The 20,155-nt window shown below is 35.6% G+C and overlaps 2 protein-coding genes across 9 annotated transcripts in view; one reads left to right on the top strand and one right to left on the bottom strand.

Moving 5' to 3' along the window:
• Window positions 1-545: 545 nt before the first annotated feature.
• Window positions 546-3,188, bottom strand: LOC138938196 (BRCA1-associated RING domain protein 1). The gene is made up of 8 exons (XM_070305021.1): window positions 2,998-3,188; window positions 2,499-2,684; window positions 2,213-2,372; window positions 1,953-2,033; window positions 1,632-1,828; window positions 1,322-1,540; window positions 1,131-1,240; window positions 546-1,055 (listed from the first exon to the last, which is right to left on the bottom strand). Exons 1-8 carry the CDS (start codon window positions 3,066-3,068, stop codon window positions 565-567), a joined length of 1,515 nt encoding a protein of 504 aa, XP_070161122.1. The 5' UTR covers window positions 3,069-3,188; the 3' UTR covers window positions 546-564.
• Window positions 3,189-11,629: 8,441 nt separating this feature from the next.
• The window catches only part of Sif (still life), a 38,980-nt gene continuing 30,454 nt past the window's right edge, over window positions 11,630-20,155 (top strand). For 2 of the 8 annotated variants that reach the window (XM_070294609.1, XM_070294567.1), the window contains exons 1-9: window positions 11,631-11,816; window positions 13,527-13,711; window positions 13,910-14,028; window positions 14,258-14,465; window positions 14,890-15,137; window positions 15,482-16,037; window positions 17,173-17,526; window positions 18,105-18,161; window positions 18,248-18,419. In XM_070294609.1, the coding sequence (XP_070150710.1) occupies window positions 11,674-11,816; window positions 13,527-13,711; window positions 13,910-14,028; window positions 14,258-14,465; window positions 14,890-15,137; window positions 15,482-16,037; window positions 17,173-17,526; window positions 18,105-18,161; window positions 18,248-18,419 (2,042 nt within the window). In that variant the 5' untranslated portion in view covers window positions 11,631-11,673. Of the gene's footprint in view, window positions 11,844-13,526; window positions 13,712-13,909; window positions 14,029-14,257; window positions 14,466-14,889; window positions 15,138-15,481; window positions 16,038-17,172; window positions 17,527-18,104; window positions 18,162-18,247; window positions 18,420-20,155 lie in introns of all 8 variants that reach the window. The other 6 variants (XM_070294547.1, XM_070294591.1, XM_070294582.1 and 3 more) reach the window with 6 other exon arrangements.

Below are 20,155 nucleotides of genomic sequence, written 5' to 3'. Positions count from 1 at the left end.
ATAACTATATAATTAATGTAAAATATACGATAACAATAAAATTATTTGCTCAATTATATATTACCCTGTTTAACATTTGTCTTACAAATTCTCTGTGTGAATATACATAAAATATAAAACTCAATAGAAACAATCGGAGATCTCGCTCGATTGCGTATAATCATATTAAACGTCCATTTTTATGCGATTTTGAAGGGAAAATGTTAATTCTCGATATTTTGTATTGCGTCCATTTCAATAACGATTTTAATTCCCGCGCCAAATGTTCGAGAACTGTTTGGCGATTTTCAATAGATTCTCAATATTTTATAATTTTATAAATTCTCAATTTTATGTTTTAATATTATTAAATATATTTTACAAATTTCTGATAGACTTTTTTACAAAATTGCCTGGACATATGCATTAAACTAAATTTGACATTTATGAGGGTGATTTATCTACAATTATTTCGTACTACCGAATAAGATGAAAATGAAAGAAATTATTGGAATAAAAGAGAAATTAGAATAACTATTATATTTTATAGTAATATTGCATGATAGCATACATTGTGTTAAATACTTAGGATAATCCCAAGTGAGTCGGATTGACCAGAGTAAATTTCTCTATACATTCAATCAGCCATATAAGTGGCAGACTCTTGATATGCGGCATTTTGTATTTAATACGTGGTTCGCCTTTGCCTGGCATATATATAATATAATGCGTACATTTATACAAAGGATGAGACAAATTATTTGCAATGTGAAAAGGTATCACTCGCATCATATCCTTTAGATCCTCTGGATTTGGTTCTCTAGTGAGAACTGTTCCCTCTCCTGCTTTCACAAGTCGTATCAAATCATCTTTTCTTAATTCTACTTCGCCAATCTGATAAGTTGTATCTGTTTGTAAAGCAAAATAAAAGGAACAGTTGTTGAATAGGCGTGGATTTTGATTTTCCGCGTTTTGTCTCGCTCTTTTTGGGGTATCAGTAGTTGGTGCGCCATTAACTTCAAACAATTCAAAATCCATATTAGATATGTCAACCATATCTTCTGCCAGTTTAATCCCTTTAAATAAATTGTACAACTTTATTAAGTTATTTTAAAAATAATGATTATAAACACATAATTGTTTTATCTTACAATCACTATTAAGAAGCCAACTGCCATGGACAATTGTAAATAAGATATCTAATGTCAATTTTGTAATGTTCCGTTCATTTACTTCCACTATGACATGTGTAACAGATGATCTGAAATATAAAATTGAAGTATAGATTTGATTATACATGCTCTGACATTTTGTTGCTAATTATAAGAAAGAAAAATTCTACCTATATGTAGTCAAAATCTTGAATTTATGTTTTGTGGCTATGAGACCAAGCAATTTCTGATTTTCATGTTTTAAATTTGAGGCATAAATCATAAATTTATCACATCTTACATATAATGATGTATCTAGTGTTTGATTAATACTTTCGTCCAATATCTTTTCAGATGAGGACTGTACATTCATCAAAAGTTGTCGCATCTTCTCTGATTTACAATAGTCTCTGCATAGTTAAATTAAGAGATTACGTAAGAGAAATAAAACTTTCTAAATAGTCTCTCTATCTTATAATACTATAATATATATATACATACATAGGTTTTTTGCCATATTGATCACATAAGTTCATATTAGCATGATGATCCAATAATAATTTAGCTTCTTCAATTCTATCATATTCAGCAGCTTCATGTAGTGGGGTTTTGTTATTATAACCTGATATATTAGGCAATGCTCCACAACTTAATAGTAATTTACATATTTCAGTATATCCATAATTGACTATCTCTTGCTAAAATATTGTACAGAAAGACGATAATTTAATCTTGAAGACAATGGTATAAAAATATAATTAAAAAAATAAATATAATATATAAAAATATAAATCTATATAATCGATGTAAGCATTTTTTTACCAATGGTGTCCAACCTGCATTATCTTTTGTGTTAGGATTTGCACCAGCTATCAACAAATGTTTAACTTGTTCAGCATTTCTCTATAAATAGTACATGAATATAAATATAAATAATTTGTTATAATTTGTAATTAATATTTAATATATACAATATGTAATATATAACAGTAATTTTATTCAAATAAAAAAATTATCGTAATATTAAACTGAAAATAATAGATTATAAAATAAGAGATTATAACAGTATTTGGTATATGTACCTTTAAACATGTAATATGCAATTGGGTTTCTCCTTTTGAGTTTGGTTTATTTATATTCTTCCTAATATAAGAATGTTTTCTTGGTGTACTAAATATTTCAGACACTGTATTGTCTAATGATATATTAGATACATCCACAATATTGTTCCATATATTTTCCCTAATATATTTATATTATTAATTATACTAACAATATTAGTAAATACATATTGATATGATATAATAATAATCATTTCATAGTAGCAACTTTTCACAAATTTTGTATTTAAAGAAAATCGAGTCAAACCTTTTAATAATTTGTGCAATAGTATCGCATCCCTGAATAAGAGTTGATACTAGGCAATCAGGATTAATTTCGCATGGCTGTAGAGGTATACTACATTTAACACATATTGTCTCATACTTGATACAATTATGACAAAAAAAATGTCCACAATTTGTGAGTCTTACAGGAGATATTGGTTTAGAACCACTGGAAAAAGATTGATATATAATTAATATAATAAGTCTAAAATAGAGATATCAATAAATATATATATATATAAAATGTGTAGAAGCAATATTTGCTGAATAAAGTTTATAAAAAAAGCGTACTTTCGTGAAAAAATCATGAATACAATTTGATATTGTTTTGAATTACTTTAACCAAACTCTGATTTAATCAATCATTAATCTATCAGTAATATCTTACAATATTTTCTTTATGGACAGAATTATTGATTATTAAATTAATTGTAATTTAATCAAAATAATCTTTAATAAAGAGAAATTTATAATGTAATTACCATTTTCCACAAACCAGGATACTTGCAAAATCCTGCAATGCTTTAGCGGTATTTGTCCACGAAATATCCATTTTTGCTTTACCAATTTTTCAAATTGTATAATATTATTATAGATACATATAAACAATTCTTCTTTTTATTTATGTATTTTTTTTAAATTTCCATTTGAATATATTACATATTAGGTTATATATTATCAAAGAGAAGCCTGAGAGGGCCCGCAGTTTTTCGTGAGACAATTTTCCTAGCTGATACAGTGGCGCTAACTAGATTCATTTTAGAGCCAACGGAACTATATGGCCAGATCTACTTTATGATGCCACGGTAAAACGATCGGTTGGTGCATGTCCGTGCTAAACATATTGTAGATCAAAAATACGAAGGAATATTATAGATTTATTAATGTTTTATTAGCTGCACGTGATGTTTTGTCATTCTAGTATATACTACAGCCATAATAAATTATAATTGAAGTATTTTTATATATGTGCGCATGTGTAAAATGAAATCAATTTTCTTAAATTAATTTTTTCGATACTTCTTTCCCTAATTTTTAAATGTAACGCGTAGAAGATATTTACAATAAATTGCTTTCACTTTTTTTTTATTCTTGAAAAGTATTAAGCATTTAAACATTATCAAAATGCTTGATTGACCAATCAGAAGGCACTCAAGCAGCAGAGATTTCAAACGCCAAGTGCTGAGCACATTTCAACACGGCTTGTTTGTTTTAGCTATATTTTTTGCATCTTTCTCATTCAGAATGAAATAAGCGTACATGGAATAAACAAGATCGAGAAATGCAAGAAATATAATCAAACGATTTAATTCAACTTCCAACATTATATTCACTATCTTTTTTCTTGCCGGAGAGATGATAAAAAAAAGCTGCATTTTGCGTGAGTACAATTAGTATACTTGCTCTCCAAGAGCTTTTACATACATTTATTTATACATTTATACAGTTTCGCGCGAAATAATTCATGTTAGGTTGTTATAAAACAAAACGCGACACAAATGTAATGCATCTTTGCTAAATTTGCTGACTTTTTTCATGAAAATACATTGCATAAATAAAATAATATCAAATAATATCAAATAATATCAAATAAGCAGATACATACATAGAATAAGATATAAAGATTAATAAATAACATTCAATGCAGTTATATATTATTATTATCATAGATAAAGGTCACGCTATATTTTAAGCTTGCATTTAAAATTTAAGTAATCCAAATTATAATCTTAGAAATTTTTCTCGATTGTTCTTCCATCTAACAAATAATTTTGGAGATTTAGATTTTTTAAATTGATATAACTTAGATAATTATGATAATTCTGTATTTTAAATTTTTAGCGCGATTTTTTTAGACAGTGACTTCGTCGAGTTGCGCAAAATATTTTTAAATCTGCAAGTAGAAGAAGGCCGTTTTTGATCAGACATGACTACATGCGTAGTTTGATTATTACGTTCGCTTAGTTTAACCGATGAAGGAAGAAAGAAAAAATATTCAAGTAAATTAAATATTTAAATTATATATATATAGGGTGGCCTCGAACATTCCAACCAGACTTTGACATCTTATAGGAAATTTAATTCTGAACAAAAAATTTCCTATAAACATGGATCGAAAAATGCTTCCTTAAGAAATTATCGCTCAAAAACCTTTGATGCAAAGAAAGAGCAAAAGGTGAAAAGAAAATGAAACTTAATAAATTTCTTGAAAAAACGATAAAAATAAAAATCTGTTTCTTTTATGAAAATAAAATTAATTTTTTTAAACTAAAATAGTACGTAATAATAGAAAATGAATAAAGACGTGAAAAAACTAACTGTTCTCAAAATGTCCTCCCTCCCCCCCCCCCTAGCTCCAATACACTTTCGGCATCGAGTAATGACCGATCTAATCGTTTTACGGATTTCCTTCTGATTCAATTTTAATCGATCTAACAATAAGTAACAAAAGCACTTTTTGTATGTTTGAAACTGGTTATATCAAAATCTATGGAACGTACAATAATCATTTTGATTTTATTTGAAAGATAATCTAATTTTCTACAGCTTCTGTTTCGATACTTTTTGTTAAAAGATGCACATTTTCCATGATATTTGGAAAAATGTGTAAAATAATCAACGTTCAGGGCCTCCCTGTATATTATAATGATGTTTTGTTTTTTAATATTGATTTAGTTTTATCTTTTTATATTTTTATTTATTGTATTAGGAAATATGTTTGCGGAGTCATATTTATCACGCACTGGAGCAACGTAGATGGATTAGATTGATATATTAAACATTGAAATGATAAAATTGCGGGTATCGCGGAGTTTCTCCGAATAAACGCGCCTGCTCGACATCGATCACTGATTTCTATGGTTACGTCTTGGCGCAACGACGACGGCGACAACAATGCCGATGACGACGATGATGATGACGACGAGAATGTCGATCGCCCTGCACATGTCCATGGTAAGTGAAAAACAGAATTGATTGAAAGGATCATGTGCATTTGCTACGAAGTGAAGGAATCTAATGTATAGAAAGAACGAGAAAAAGGGTGGAAAAGAGTAAATCTTTAAGAGAAATCACCCTCTTGTCACGATCTGCGCTTATCCTGATGAGACAGAATTGAGAAGGTTGCAAAATTAGATAACAAAGAAAAACAGAATGAGCGGCTAGGGTGGCAGTGCAAAGAGTTATGAGCAGTCGTGTTTGAGGCGTATTATTAAAATACGCAGCCGGGGGTTGAGAAGCAGTAATTTTTAAATAAATCTGCACGAATCAACGTCTATCTCTAGTAATGAAAATCAATACGAAATATTTTCTCATCATCGATCTATTTCTCGTTACTGGTCGAAATCTTACATTCGATAATATACGGGGCCTCCAACGATCATAAGTTCGCCCCTAAAGTTGATAAGGTATGGTGGCGCGAGTGAAAAAGGAAAAAGAGGGAAAGAGAGAGAAAGCGACAAGGATCGCCATAGGGAAACAGAGTACGAAGAGAAAGGATCGCGAGAGTGTCGAAAGGGGTTAGCGGAAAACGAGAGAATGGAAAACGAGAACGGTGCATGAAAGTGCGTATATAAGGGGGCGCACCGGTACGACAGGGGTGGGTATACAAGGGGGTGGGAGAGCGCATCGCGGGCGCAGCACGCGAGAGAGGATATTGACATTTTCGGTCGTGGGGCGCGCATCGCGGTGGAGACAGGAGGAAGGGGCACGGGATGTGCGCGCGACGGGGCAGTCGCCTCTCCCTGTCGGATCCTGCAGTATCCATGGCTACGTCGTCCGCGAGGATTTCCCGCGAAATACCGGAAGCGTGATCGCACAGCGAGGCGACAACCGTCGCCCAGCTACAGGGGCGGATAGAAAGAGAAAGAGAAAAAAAAGAGGGAAAGACAGCGACGATCAGCGGACGACGAAGCGGTGGCAATAGCAGCGACAACAGCGACGTCAATAAGCGACAAGGGTGCCGTCGAAAGCGGCACCCGGATAGTGTCTCGGCGATATTTCGTCGGCGTCTTATTTCGGTGGGTCTCACGAGAATCTCACCCACTTCTCTCTCTATCTGTCTCTGTGAGAATAAGATGAATATCGTACTTCATTCCTTGTTTCTCTCGAGAAACTATCTTTCCCTCCCCGCAAGCTAACGCGGAGGCTACGTAACTTCAGCCCTGCCGCCCCCGTACCCCGTCGTCGTCGTCACCGCCGCCGCCCACGATCTCCTCTCTGACTGTCGCGCGCGGCGCTTCCAGCATCCCTCCGACTGTTCTCCGTCTATCTTTTTCCGTCGCGGTGGTGTCGTCGCGAAGACTCGGGTTCGTGATATCCAGGCCAAGCTTACACGACGGAGAGTGCGCGTTCACTCTTGGGAGAAACGCCTGACCGAAGCGCCGGTATATTTTACCCAGAATGCCAGGAAGCTGAGGAGAAAGCGTCGCCGTGTCGATGAGCGTGAGTCATCGTCACGCGGATGGGCAAAGTGGTCGAAGGGTAAAGATGCAATAAATAGATAGAGAGAGATATAGATAAAAATACGATTAGAGACGCCAAGAAACTGAACGGAAGTACACAAGGCCGGGAAGCCAGAAAACACAGAAGAGACGTCTATCTTCTCGTCGGCGAGGAGACGGTGGGTGGCGCGGGGCGTTGATCGTACACACACCGGTGCCGTTAGTAATAGTGGTGGTAGTATTGGTGGTGATGGCGGTGGTGGTGGTGGTGGACGGTAGTAGTGGTGCATCCCGCAGTGTGTTTACCCAGGGTGAGGTGCCTCTCGCGCGCGCGACTAGGCGGAGTCGCACCTCTCCGTCCGCGCTCCCGCTTCCGCTTTTCGCGTCTTCCCATGACCGCTTCGCGATCAAGAAGCGGCGATGAGGAACGACGTATATCTCTAATCGTGGCCCGCTCTCTATTTTCCTGCGTATCTACGTTACTTAATTCTCCTACTTATCGTTTGACGTTTGTGTCAGAAGAGGCGTTGCCGCGGCGGCCCCGAGCAGCCTCCACCCTCAAAGTGGAGAACCGGATACCGCTGTGATATTATACTTTAATCTTTCTTCGCTGGCATTTTCGTTTTGGAAGAATCTTCACTTAAGAACTTGTCTCAGGTACCAACTCTGCGAGTCGATAACGATTAGGAGACTAGATAAGAGGCGTTGGCTCATCTCGCGTTTCCGCGTCCGAGTTTCTGCGGAAATAAGTGTCCTACATCCTCGGTGATTTTCTGACTGGCTGATTTTGTAAAGTTTTGTTCGATTCAGTGACAAAGACATCATCGTTATTCTGCAAACATGGATACAAAAATAAACCATACGGCAACGTATCACATACAAGAGAGACGCTAAATCTATCGATATTTTCGATTTTTTTGCTAAAAAAAATGTTTCGATATATTTTGTCTCTTATAAAATTATCCACAGAAGAATCCTTAGCTCGCAAATATGTCCGCGGATAAATTCGTCAGTCGATAAAACTCGCGAAGCGACATAAAGGCGTTGGCTCTCCTTTCGATATTCTTCGTATGTTTTGAAGCAAGTGCATGAATTTTCTATGATCTCCTTGCGGTCCTGTGCGGAGTTTCGTTACCAGTTTTGTGACGGAAATATTTAGTTTGGAAAACATACTATTTTTTATACACGGAAAATATACGAGTGTATACATTTAGGGTTTCAATAATTTTACGTTTTATATTTTACATTCAATGATTATTGGTGAAATTATCTTGTCAAATTGATGAGAAATTTTTACAGGACGTTACAAAATTTTTCTTATTTTGATTTGCATCATATAGAAAATAATGACTTGCTTTTTTAAATTCGTAATAGAACTACTTACACAAATTGTGAAAAGTACGATTTTTCTGAAAAAGGAAGTATACTAAGATGCACATAGTGTCCCATTTTATTTATTGTTGATATACAGTTTTAAACACGTACATATATCGTTTTGCTGAGTCGATCACGGAAAAATATCACGCTATTGATTCTGTTTTTCGTTCTCGTCAGTCCTGAAAAAAAGTGTATGAATTTTTTTCTGCAATTTCCAAGAGATGTTTAATTGATAATACCTAATTTTATATAGATAAATACACTATAATTCTTTATTTATATTATTAATATTGAATTAAAATGTCAAAGTCTTAAATGAGTAAAAGAGAAAGAAAACGCATATTATAATAAACATTTATTCTCATTAATCGTGTTTAATTGATGGAACATTTCATTGCAAAGATTAATCTTAAATTCATATAAAAAAATAATAAAATTTTTATATACGATATAACATATTGTTATTTTCTTTCTTATTTCTGAGTCTTTCAAAATTATCTTAAATTTATCTATTGTTTGACTGTAGTAAATATTATTTATATCCATATGTAAATAATTTAATTCATTGTTTTGAATGTAAATGCGCTTTGAACACAGCATTTGATTCATTCAATGAGTTCAACTAGAAATTCTATTATCGCAAATAGCACATCCCGGTAAGAACGAGTAATCTCCTTAGATTCATCTGGATTTCCACACGACATTCTTCGACAGTGAGGAATTTAGTTTCACCCATAGGGCAACCGTACACCCACCATTCATGTTTAGCCACGAACGACCGCATCTCGCCGCCGAAATCGATATAGTGTTTAGAAAGCTCTCTTCTCTCTCTTTCTCTCTTCACACCCACGCCTATGCCGGTCGTACGCCTACCTTTCGTGTCCCCGGCTTTCGTGTCGGATGACGAGCGGACCCCCGGGCTCGACTAAGGCTTCCTACCTATCTACGTGTCTTCATTCGACTCCGCGCCTACGCCGACCGTAATTATCGCGGGCTGTCGGTCGAACCGTTGGCGATTTACAAATTCCCGTTTTCCCAGTATATCGTCTGCTCGTGCGTGTCGATTATGTCGGCAACAACAACGTTATTGGGATTTTTGCAGATGGCAGACATACAACCGCGATTTTCCGCCGTCTCCATCGCCCATAATTAATCCTTTGAGACCCCGATAGTCATGGGTGCACGCACCGTTTGACATTTATCCACTCTCGCGCAATCCCTCGTCCGGTGAATCCGCGCTTTAGTTCAGACGAAAGCCCGATTATGTAAAAAAGCTTAGATAACAACGGTAGCCGACGGTCTGAAAATAATTTTCCTCCTTTGGCTCGGTCTCCGCGATCGAACTCGGAAACGACGATGTAGAGTTTATCGGATCTAGTTGGTCGGAAAGGTGGATGACCAATTAATTAATCTTTTTAAAAAATATTTCTATATAATTAATAATTTATTTGACAGTAAAATGTATTTCTGGTGCACATATATTTATATCAAGGAGTTATCATAACAATTATTGTACGTATATTTGTATCATCGCTCATTGTAATAATCTAAAATTATCAAGGGGATTAATGTTACAACGTGCTGGATGTTCGCGCTGAACATATTTTTAGAACTACTGGAACAATTGTTCGTATGCCATATTTACGTGCAACTATGGAGAACGAGTACAGAATTGAAAATATATAAGCCAGCTGTGTGTTGGCATTTCTCGCAGGAATGTTTCGAGCCAGAAAGCCCCCGGAAAGCCTCCCCTATCTTCTCGTAATGGATGTTGCGAGATGAACGTTATGAGAGCCTAGGATACGCCGCATTGTCGAGAATATCTCCGGGGGAAATGATGTATTACGTGGCCGACAGGGACGGTTCAGTAACCCTCCGGTGGCGCTACCCCTTTTATTATCCGCGACATATCTGCACAATATCTCACGCTATTGACCTCCTCCCTCATGTTGGTATCGGCCAAACGTTAGGATGAAATACTTGCAATGACGATGTTCACGATAATCGATAGCGTGTTGCGAAAAAGTCCATCGCGAGAAATGTGAATGAAGCCGTAATGTGCGAAAGAAGATCATTGAACCGGAGCGTTGCTAAATTTGTTTAATTGATTGCGAAATTAAAATTGCGACAAGCAACGAAAAAACGATAGCTTTGTATCCTTTTCCAAAAGTTCGCTCGAAAGCATTGAATTTATCAGAGATTAATTGAACCTCGTATTCCTGAAGCTATTATAATATTTATAACATTATAAATTAGTTTGCAAAAAAAATTCAATTTAATTAAATCAATACATGATAAACTCGTCGAATAAATCTGCAATTTGTTTAAATTCGATTAGCGAGTTTGTTTCTTCGCAGTGATCGCAACGTTTATATGGTCAGCCTCGTCGTAAACCTCCTTAATTTCTTATACTTATATACATAATGCATGTGATTTCTATGTTAATTTAAAAACTGATTTTTATTATAAATTTGTTTATGTTATAGAATATGTATGTAGAATATTTATTATACATATATATAATATTTTGCATAATATTATGCATTTATGTAAATTCTTTGATAATTCGTATTTTATCTTATGATATTGTTTTAATTAAAATATGAGTTTTTTTAATTGCATATTGCAGATGACTATATAATTTATAATAGTTTACGAAAAATATAATTTATATACACAAAGTAATTTTCTCTACATAAAGTAAATAATATTTGTATATTATGCGCCTGTTTGAAATATATGTTTCTCACAGCTAATCGACTCACATATGTTCGCAGCGATCATGTTAGAGACAAGGTGATGATTTTCGCGACGCCTGCAATGATGTGACAATAAAGTTACCTCCTCCTACTCTCTGCTAACTGGGGAATCTCCCTATTACACACAGTGCTTCCCAATAACACACACGATCCGAGGATTACGCGCAAAAAAGCAACGCCAAACCGTCGGCCGTGGTCGGCGTCGTTGTGGAAATCGGTGCCAAAAGTTAACACAGACAAGCCATAAGAGCCAACCCCGCGAAAGTGTGTCAAAGAGGAATTGAACGCAGGGTGGAACGGAGAGAGATAAAGAGAGAGAAAAAAGACAAAGAGGAAAAGCGAGACAAAAAGAAAAAGATATATAAACGTAGTACGGAGGATAAGACACGGATATCCTGAGAAACGGGGTGAAAAGAAGGATACGTGAGGTCAGAAGCGTGTTAAGGCGTGTCGTGCCAGAAACATAAACGAGCATCACGAGTACAGAGGGTGGTGTGGTGACGCAGAGTGGTGGTGGTGGTGGTGGTGGTGGCGGGGCAGGGCAGGTGGCAGGATTTAAGCCAGAATAAGAGCAATTAGAATGGGCAACAAGCTTTCCTGTAGTTGCGCGCCCCTGATTAGATCAAAGACGTATCGTTACGAGGACAGCCCATGGCAGGCCGGTGCCAGGGGCGGAATGGGCGGCGGCGGAGGACGCAGGGGTGACACTGGCCACTTGCTCAGGTGCGGAAGCTTAAGAGAGAGGAAGAGGTGCGCATACCATACCATTCAACCATTCAATCACTCTCCATTCGACCATATTGCCACTCTTTCTCTTCGATGATTACCATTCGTACACACTTGACTGACATGCATTATGCTGACTCTCTCTTTCTCTCTCTCTTTCTCTCTCTCTTTCTCTCTCTCTCTTTCTCTCTCTCTCTCTTTCTTTCTTTTTCTTTTTCTTTCTTTACTTGCTTCTACTTTTCGTGAGCGGCATGGATAACAGCAGCGCTGGGCGACGAGAATCAGAATCTCTGCATCAATTTTGCATGATAATTATGCATGAATTATACAATAGATGAATAGATAATAAAATGAATGCAATTTACCTAATAATGATAATTTAAGAAATTATTAGAGAGAAGTCTTTTCTTTATATGTATAAAAAAAAAGGAAAATATTAATGGATAGAATTATTTATACTTTACTTTAAAAATTACAATTTTCTTAGATTTTAATATATCTTAATTTTTGTACGCATATATAAGTATAACTGTGTTATATATTTCATCGTAATGTTATTAGTAATTTTATTTTAGCAAATGCTTCGAAATATTTATTACAAAATACAGTATATCCAGATCCGAACTTACATATTATTTTGTAGCGTCTGATGGCGAGAGACTATACACAATATTTCTGTGCTGCGGTTATATGCCGGTAGCTATACATCGGTGAAATGTCGCTTTTTATTCCCGTCTCTCAGACTGTCTTGCATTTCTTTTATTCGTTCATTTTCTTCACTTTTATCTCTCTCGCTGTCTCTTTTTCTCGCCATTTTATTTGCTCACGCTTATTTCTTTAATCCTGACCGTTTCGTTTCGTTTTTCTCCTCTACCTTTTATCTAGTTAATCAAAATGGTAATTCGTTCATCAACGGCCGATAGTTTCTTCTTATTTGGATACAATACACTTAATTAACTTTGAGCAATATTAGTGTAATTTTAATGTATACTTTATTTAGTTAAACAGAAATTGAGTTATATTATATGCTTGAATATAACAGAAGTAATAATTTTTTTTTGTTATGTGATTTGCGGTAATAAATTACATTTTATTTAAATTAAGTGAAATGGAATATTTATTTTGTTTTAAATATTTTTCTTCGATCTCTATACTCTCGTCTATTTTACATTTCATCTATACACATATATGCTTCGCATGATTATTAATATTTTTAGCACAGAATGTCATTACTTTTTCGTCCACGTTAATCCAACTCAATGACATTGAGAATATACCAGTTCTATCCGTTTTAAAGCTTTGAAATCGAAGATAAATACTTGCGAATCATAATTTTAATGCAGAAAGAGCTTACGCGGGATTTACTCGGTAAATACGACTACTGCGTGCACGTAATGTATATATATAATTGCGACTTTTGGCGCACAATTTTCGTTTTATCTTTTTTAAGATACAGTGCGATATTACGATCGACGCGATGTAGTGATATTTTTGTGTACTTTTAACGTGGCATCGACGTTATATCTATTACAAAAGAAATGATAACGATAATTACTTTCAATGATGGATTTTTACTTTTCTATCTTCTTATGTATCACAATTATTCTATTTTATCACGTTTTTTCCTTAGAAACTTTCCTTAAATAATGTGTCGATGTTCGAAAATCATGTTGTTGCGACACATGATGTAATGACGAGAGTTTTTAGGCTGTGGGCCGAAGTGTTCCATGTAAATTCGAGCGGAGCTGGTACCGTCAAGTGGCAGCAGGTATCCGAAGATCTGGTCCCAGTAAATATCACTTGCATCCAGGATTCGCCGGAGTGCGTCTTCCATATCACCGCATATAATAGCCAGGTCGATAAGATTCTAGATGTGCGGTTGGTCCAGCCAGGTAAACCATAATTGAAAATATTTAAATTAAAGTTAATATTTTGTGAGAGAACAAAGAATAAAGATATGAAAAAAAATATAAGTTTTTGCAAATTAATTTTACTTCTGGGATAAAATGCAATGATAAAAGTGCGATTACGGAGAGTTTAATGAGAGTTTAATTTTTTAAGAATTAATATATTGTGTAATTATGTTTAAGGTACGCGCATCGGCCAAGCGTCAGAGTGCTTCGTTTACTGGAAGGACACAGTGACAAATGATACATGGGGGCTGAACTTTACGTCTCCCATAGACGCAAAGCAATTCAGAGAATGCTGCGTAAGTTTAGTGATACTACACGCATGTCGTTACATTATACGTACATACGTGCCACAACCTTATTGTTCGCTATCACTCTCACGAGGTCTCCGCCTATTTCCTTTCTCCCATTGGGTCGCGCGCGAGGAAGTTGAGCGGAGATGATTTAGGGGCGACACACAACAAGTCCGATACAAGTCCAATTCGACTTCTTAGGTCATTTGCAGTCACTAGTTAATTTTCCATACAGTCACCGTCGTTCAAGATTTCAAGGAAAGCGTCCTCTTCTTACTCGTTGAAGCTCGAGCCACCGAACAAGCAGAAGATCAAAACACGCCGAAAGCCACTGTCGACACCGGCCTCACCGAGTCGATCCAGAGAACCTCAATGCACCTGCATGACACCGGAGCAGTTTGCCAGGCTACGTAGCCAAGATCCCAGATATCGAAGCCCGTGCGGTATGTGTGATTTATAGAATATATATCTTGATATCAATATACATGTCTATTCTTTATTTTCTTATTCTATGTCGTTCAAATTAAAATAATCAAAATATATCTTTCTTTCTCTCTTTATTGCTTCTCAAATTTATATATACAAATTTATTTTTCAATTTTTTCGTGACGTGTTTAATTTTGATAAAGGCAAAATAGAAGATCTATTGAGAGAATTTAAATCTTCAAATTTTAATTTTTTAGTTTTTTAATTTGCATATAAAAACAATAATATATATTTAATTTTTAGATCAATATATTTTTTTTTCAAATAGGCAAGATACATATATAATATTTCGCATAAATTTTGTTTTGACACAAATTAATGAATCTAATCTTATTATATTCGTGATTCGCGCTTTTATTAAATCTATCTACGTTATTTCAGGACCGTCTACGCTTCCACGGACTATGGCGCGATCCACGGAGATGGAAATGACGCCGGGACGAGACAAGATAACAGCGGCCACATCCAGCGCGTCTCTTTACGACAACGTCAATAATCCTAGCGCGACACCCGGGAAAACACCAAAGACTGGCGAATCGGCCAAACAAAAGGATAAACAGAATGAAACGTGTCAGACAACCCCAAAGACTGCCAACATTGGAATCGGAACTGTTACGGTGGGATCACAGGCAAGTAACGGTTACAGCGATATAACAATATATTTTTTTACATCAATTTTTTAATTTTAATTATTTTTTGATGATAGAATATATTATTCTTTATTCTACATTTAGCTAGCATTTTATATAAATATTCATTTTTCGGAAAAACAATTTTTCTGTGATTTTTCTTTTATATTTAGTTTTTAGTAATAATATATATTATTTTATATCATATAGTACATATGTTAGCAAAATCTTATAACAGATTAAATCATATTATTTTGCAGAAACTTAAATTTAGAGCATGTCTATTACAATTAAAAAAATTATTACTTCGAATTGATCAATTCATTGATTTTTCATTCCAATAGATCGACAGTCCTGATGAGAAAGGTTCCACGATATCGCCGAAGAAGTTACAGAAGCAGAGCCAGGACACGTCCACGCAGCAGAATGGCACTGAAATGCTGAAATCAGAGGGCACCCAGGCCGGTGGTACCCTGCAGAGCAAGTTGCTACGTAAAGAGCAACTGCACCATACCAAGTCGGCCGACTATACCGAATTGGAAATGCAGAACGGTAATCTATTCAACATCGTCAATAATAATCACGGTCACAGATCGAAGAGCAAGAGCACCGATGACATGCGGATCGAGAATGCGCAAAATGGCGGCATAAGCCTGGATTCGAATACCTTGAAGCGCATGTTGAAGCCGATGCCGAGCATTGACAGCCCGGTGACATCGCCGGAGATGACGAGGAAACGTCACAGTCACCATAGCTATCACTACCATCCGAGCAATAATAATCAGAAGTACATGATGCAAGAGGTTGACAATGAGAATTATGCGCATCCCTATCGCGCTCCCTATAACAATAAGTTTCAGGGATCGAGAAGCGTTCACGATATGAGCCGGCAATATACTGGTACGATTTTTTCTCACTGATATTGCTAGTTTATTGTATACTAATTAATTTTTATTCACAATCTTTTTAAGCGCAACAATTTCTTACTATTCCATAATATTCCCCTATATTTTTAAATTTTTACCGCACGTTTATAATTGAGAAATGTCTATTCTATAAGATTTTTAATTATTTGAATTTATAACAAAAGTTTGCTAATCTAAGGATTAATATTTAAACATTATTATAATTTGCGTAGATTATAATGATGTAGAGATTATAATTTTTAACATATGTAGAATAGGTAGAATGTTTGATTTTGAATGGGGTAACGTTATCATTGTTTATATAATTTATTGTTAATAGATATAGAATAATGAGTCGCTTTAAACAAAAATTTCTCTTAAAATTCTGAAACCAAAGATAAAAAATATATGTAAAACTTTCAAAAACATTTTAACAATGAAAACGTTAAAAAGCAACTAGAAGATTGATTACATAATTTTTTTTATAAAAAAAAGCAATTTTAAAAAACATTCTCTTTTTTGCGCGATAGATATTGTCATAATGAGATTTTTATTCGCCGCAAAAAATGATGAAAGATTCGAACGTAATTTTTAAAATTAAAAAAAAAAATGACAAAGTTTATATCGAAAATTACGTGATCGATCCTATATATAATGTCACTCTTTGACTGTCCTCATATAATTCCGGCGAACGCATAACACTGTAAGAAGTCTCCTAAAATTAACCAGCAACTGATCTCTGACGTTTATCCTCAGTATACCTCTAACCTTTAAATACACCCTCGGCATAACTTAACATGCGCACAGAGTGAACCACAACGTGGTAGTCAGCCAGCTCCACCCTGAAAGTCACAGGGTCATCCACCACCACTTGCGGCACCCCTAACATTTTGTCTTGCTTTTAACCTTCTTACATAACATGCGCACTAAGGGTCGACAACGTGGTCGTCCTGTCAACTCGACGGCAATCTCATGGCTCATTCGCGGATGGACCACTTCTCGAGTTACGCGTTCGCCGAGTCTGACTAACTTGACATACATCTCCTTCATCCGTTGATCAGCGGACCACCCAGCGCACGACTCATCACATATTCCATCTTGCACTCTCGGTTGCACCTCTCTGCTCGCAGGCGGCAGAGGAAGGACGTACTTAGATTCGGAACGTAATCGGTGCACAGGTGATATGTCGCCGCCCTCGGACAATGTCATCTTCGACAACCAATGCTACGCGACCACGCCGAGCTCGTCGAACGGCAACTCCGACATGGAGCAACCGAATCATTGCAACTCCCGTCGTTGCAACGGCGGCCAGACATATCAGCAGCAGAATATGCAGTCGGTGTCGACTCCGGGTAGTCCAACCAGCCGGCTGCTTCTCGAATACGAGATGCATCTCAGGAACACTCTGGCCAAGGGTATGGATGCGGAGAGTTACAGCCTGCGTACGTTTGAGGCTCTGCTTACGCAGAGTATGGAAAACTTGGGTAAGACTCCGTTTAAGCTTCGATACTAAAAGATCAGGTTCTGATTGCAACAAATAATCTTTTAACAGCCACATAAAGTCTATAAACTATTAATATCTGTAATAAAGAATTATATAAAGAATGTATAGAGATTCTCTATCAATTGGAAATTTATATTGTTTTCGAGTTGTTTATTCAGAAATAAAAAATTATTCTTTTTACTAATTATCAATTGCCGGCTAATACGGAGTTTCACTTAAGAGCTTTATTTTATTTGCAAGAAATCAGTAAAGGAATGAATAAGATTTGATGAGATTTTAAGAATATTTTAGTATTGTTGCATTTAATGAATTAAAAATTTTGGATGAATAAATTATACGCTATTTTAGTATAATCGAGAAATATGTTTTTTTGTCATATAATTTTTATCTCACCGACCCTTGTTCTTCTCAAGTGAATAGATTAATTAAACTTTAGCTTTAACCTTTCCAACATATTAAGCTGCATAAAATTATTGAAGTAATAAAAAAAGATTTTATAAGAGATTATTAATTATAAATAGCAATTTTATTGAGAAGCGAATTTTTTATATTTTCCAGAATTTGCGGAAAACATACCGTTAAATGTTCAGCGTACACCTCACGTTTCACGAAGACGTAAGTTAAAATATATGTTGAAAATTAAAAATGTACTTGAGAGAATTTTTTATTTTTTGTTCATAATCAAATTATCATGATTACAGGTTCCAATTCCAATAAATCGTCGACTTTGCCGCTATCATATCGCTATTGCAATGAAAGACAAAACAGCAAGGAACGAGATGGCTATTATAGCGACCGTAATGAGATGGTGAGAGAGAAGAGAGAGCGAGACTCTGATCGAGATCGCGGCTATCTTAGCGACTACAATTCTAGGTAAATTATTGTTTAAATCTTCATTAACACTAGAACTTCGTAAAAGATTTAAAGCATCAATTAAATTTATTACGTTTCCATATCTTAATAACACGTATAAATGAATGATGCAAAGAATAAATAAATCACACGCATTTCATTCATGCAAACATATTTTTATAATCAGATAAGAGAATATAGGCTTTCTCAAACTTGAAAATATTTTTTACACATAATCTTGAACATCCTCCTCACAAATTGAACTCCTCCTCATCTAACTTAAATTGAATATGTAAAGTAGCATGAAATTTACAAAATCTTATTCTTTTCTCAATTATTTAACAAAATTATTTTTAGGAACAAATATGAGACGGTGAATGAAAGATTAGAATGATTAAATACGATTCTATACTTGAAGTCAATTTTTATATCAAACAAAAAACGGAGGTTCAAAAGATTCCAAAAAGAAAAAGAGAAAGAAAAAGATATTTAAGAGACGTATTTCGTAATCATTCTAATGATATTTCTTAAATATTTTGAAATTTTCATATGATCTGAATTTATTGTGGAATTGATTCGCTTTCTATCTGCTCCATTGGAATTCCTCCCTTGCCAAGTAGTACAACATTAATTAACGTGGTTGCGATAATAGCCATTGACCCTTCGGTCGTCGAAGGGTCCGTATCGCGAGTCATCAAAAGGCGCGAAAGTCATCGTCGAGAGACTTTGACATTTAAAGAACTGCGCTCTATGACCGCCGATCACAGGAACAGCGACGGTCGATGAGACGCGCTCTCCATTAAGGGCGACCTAATATCACCCTGGATGTAGTTATCGTCTATCGATACTCCGCGCGGGCGGGTGTAAAAAAAGAAAGGAAAAAAAAATATTACACCGTGCGCTGTGAAACTATATCGATAGGCGACGCGCGTCGCATGGCGTTTATCGAAGTTTTCTCGAAGGTACGCCTCTCGATACAGCGCTCGGCGCATGCATCATCATCCCCGGCCGCCGGCGCGTTCTGCATTACGGGTCAGCGAAGGCGGCGACTGACAGCAGTAAGCCGCATCGTAGTAAATCTAGAAATCTCGCGAGTGGACTTCGATTCTCAGCTGGACGGAGAGAACGAAGAGAAGAAGGGTGTTTCTCGTAGTCGCGTAAATAAGAAAAAAAAACGCGCGACGAGATTTTGCGTGTGTTCCTGCCGGTGCATCAAAGTGCAAAGCGCATCTTGAAAGACCCGATACCTGGTCTTGCGATAAGAACAAGGCGCATTTCCTGCGTGATATCAACTAAGTATAATTCTGAATATAATTCTGATAGTGTGAAATGATGAATTATCCGAGCAATTACGTTGCGATATAAAGATGCGCTATGTGCAGTTACTATGTGTCGCATGAATTTCTGGTAAACGCACGTGTGATGTACAAAAAGACAACGTTGGTAAATCATCGATGCCATTAATCGCTGCAATCAAATGCAGTTATTGCAGTGTATATTACATGGTGATAGATGAAAGTGTGAAGTGAGAAAAGAAAGCAAATTGAAAAAATTATTAACTCTCAGAGTAGAAATATTTATAAAAATCAAATTACGTTTGGATATTCTTTCATGCATAATAACTATCTCAGTGTCAACGAGAATATTTAAACAAGATGATGATTTTAAAATCAAACTGAAAGAGATATTAATCTCGCTGTTACTAATTATAGATAGAAATAATATTGTAAAAGAGTTAAAAAAAAAAAAAATGATGA

Source organism: Polyergus mexicanus, unplaced genomic scaffold, assembly GCF_030449975.1.
Source record: "Polyergus mexicanus isolate NDT 795.1 unplaced genomic scaffold, iyPolMexi1.0 SCAF_1, whole genome shotgun sequence".
NCBI lineage: Eukaryota > Metazoa > Arthropoda > Insecta > Hymenoptera > Formicidae > Polyergus > Polyergus mexicanus.
Note: the sequence above shows the minus strand (reverse complement) of the source record. Positions and strands in the feature narration are given on the sequence as shown.

What these genes read in the sequence shown, in the direction of transcription:
- LOC138938196 (XM_070305021.1), bottom strand. Translation starts at nt 3,068, where the DNA reads ATGGATATTTCGTGGACAAATACCGCTAAAGCATTGCAGGATTTTGCA. An exon ending in ATTGCACAAATTATTAAAAG is followed by an intron (nt 2,373 to 2,498) that starts GTTTGACTCGAT and finishes TAAATATATTAG; the next exon opens with GGAAAATATATGGAACAATA. An exon ending in ATGCAGGTTGGACACCATTG is followed by an intron (nt 1,829 to 1,952) that starts GTAAAAAAATGC and finishes ACAATATTTTAG; the next exon opens with CAAGAGATAGTCAATTATGG.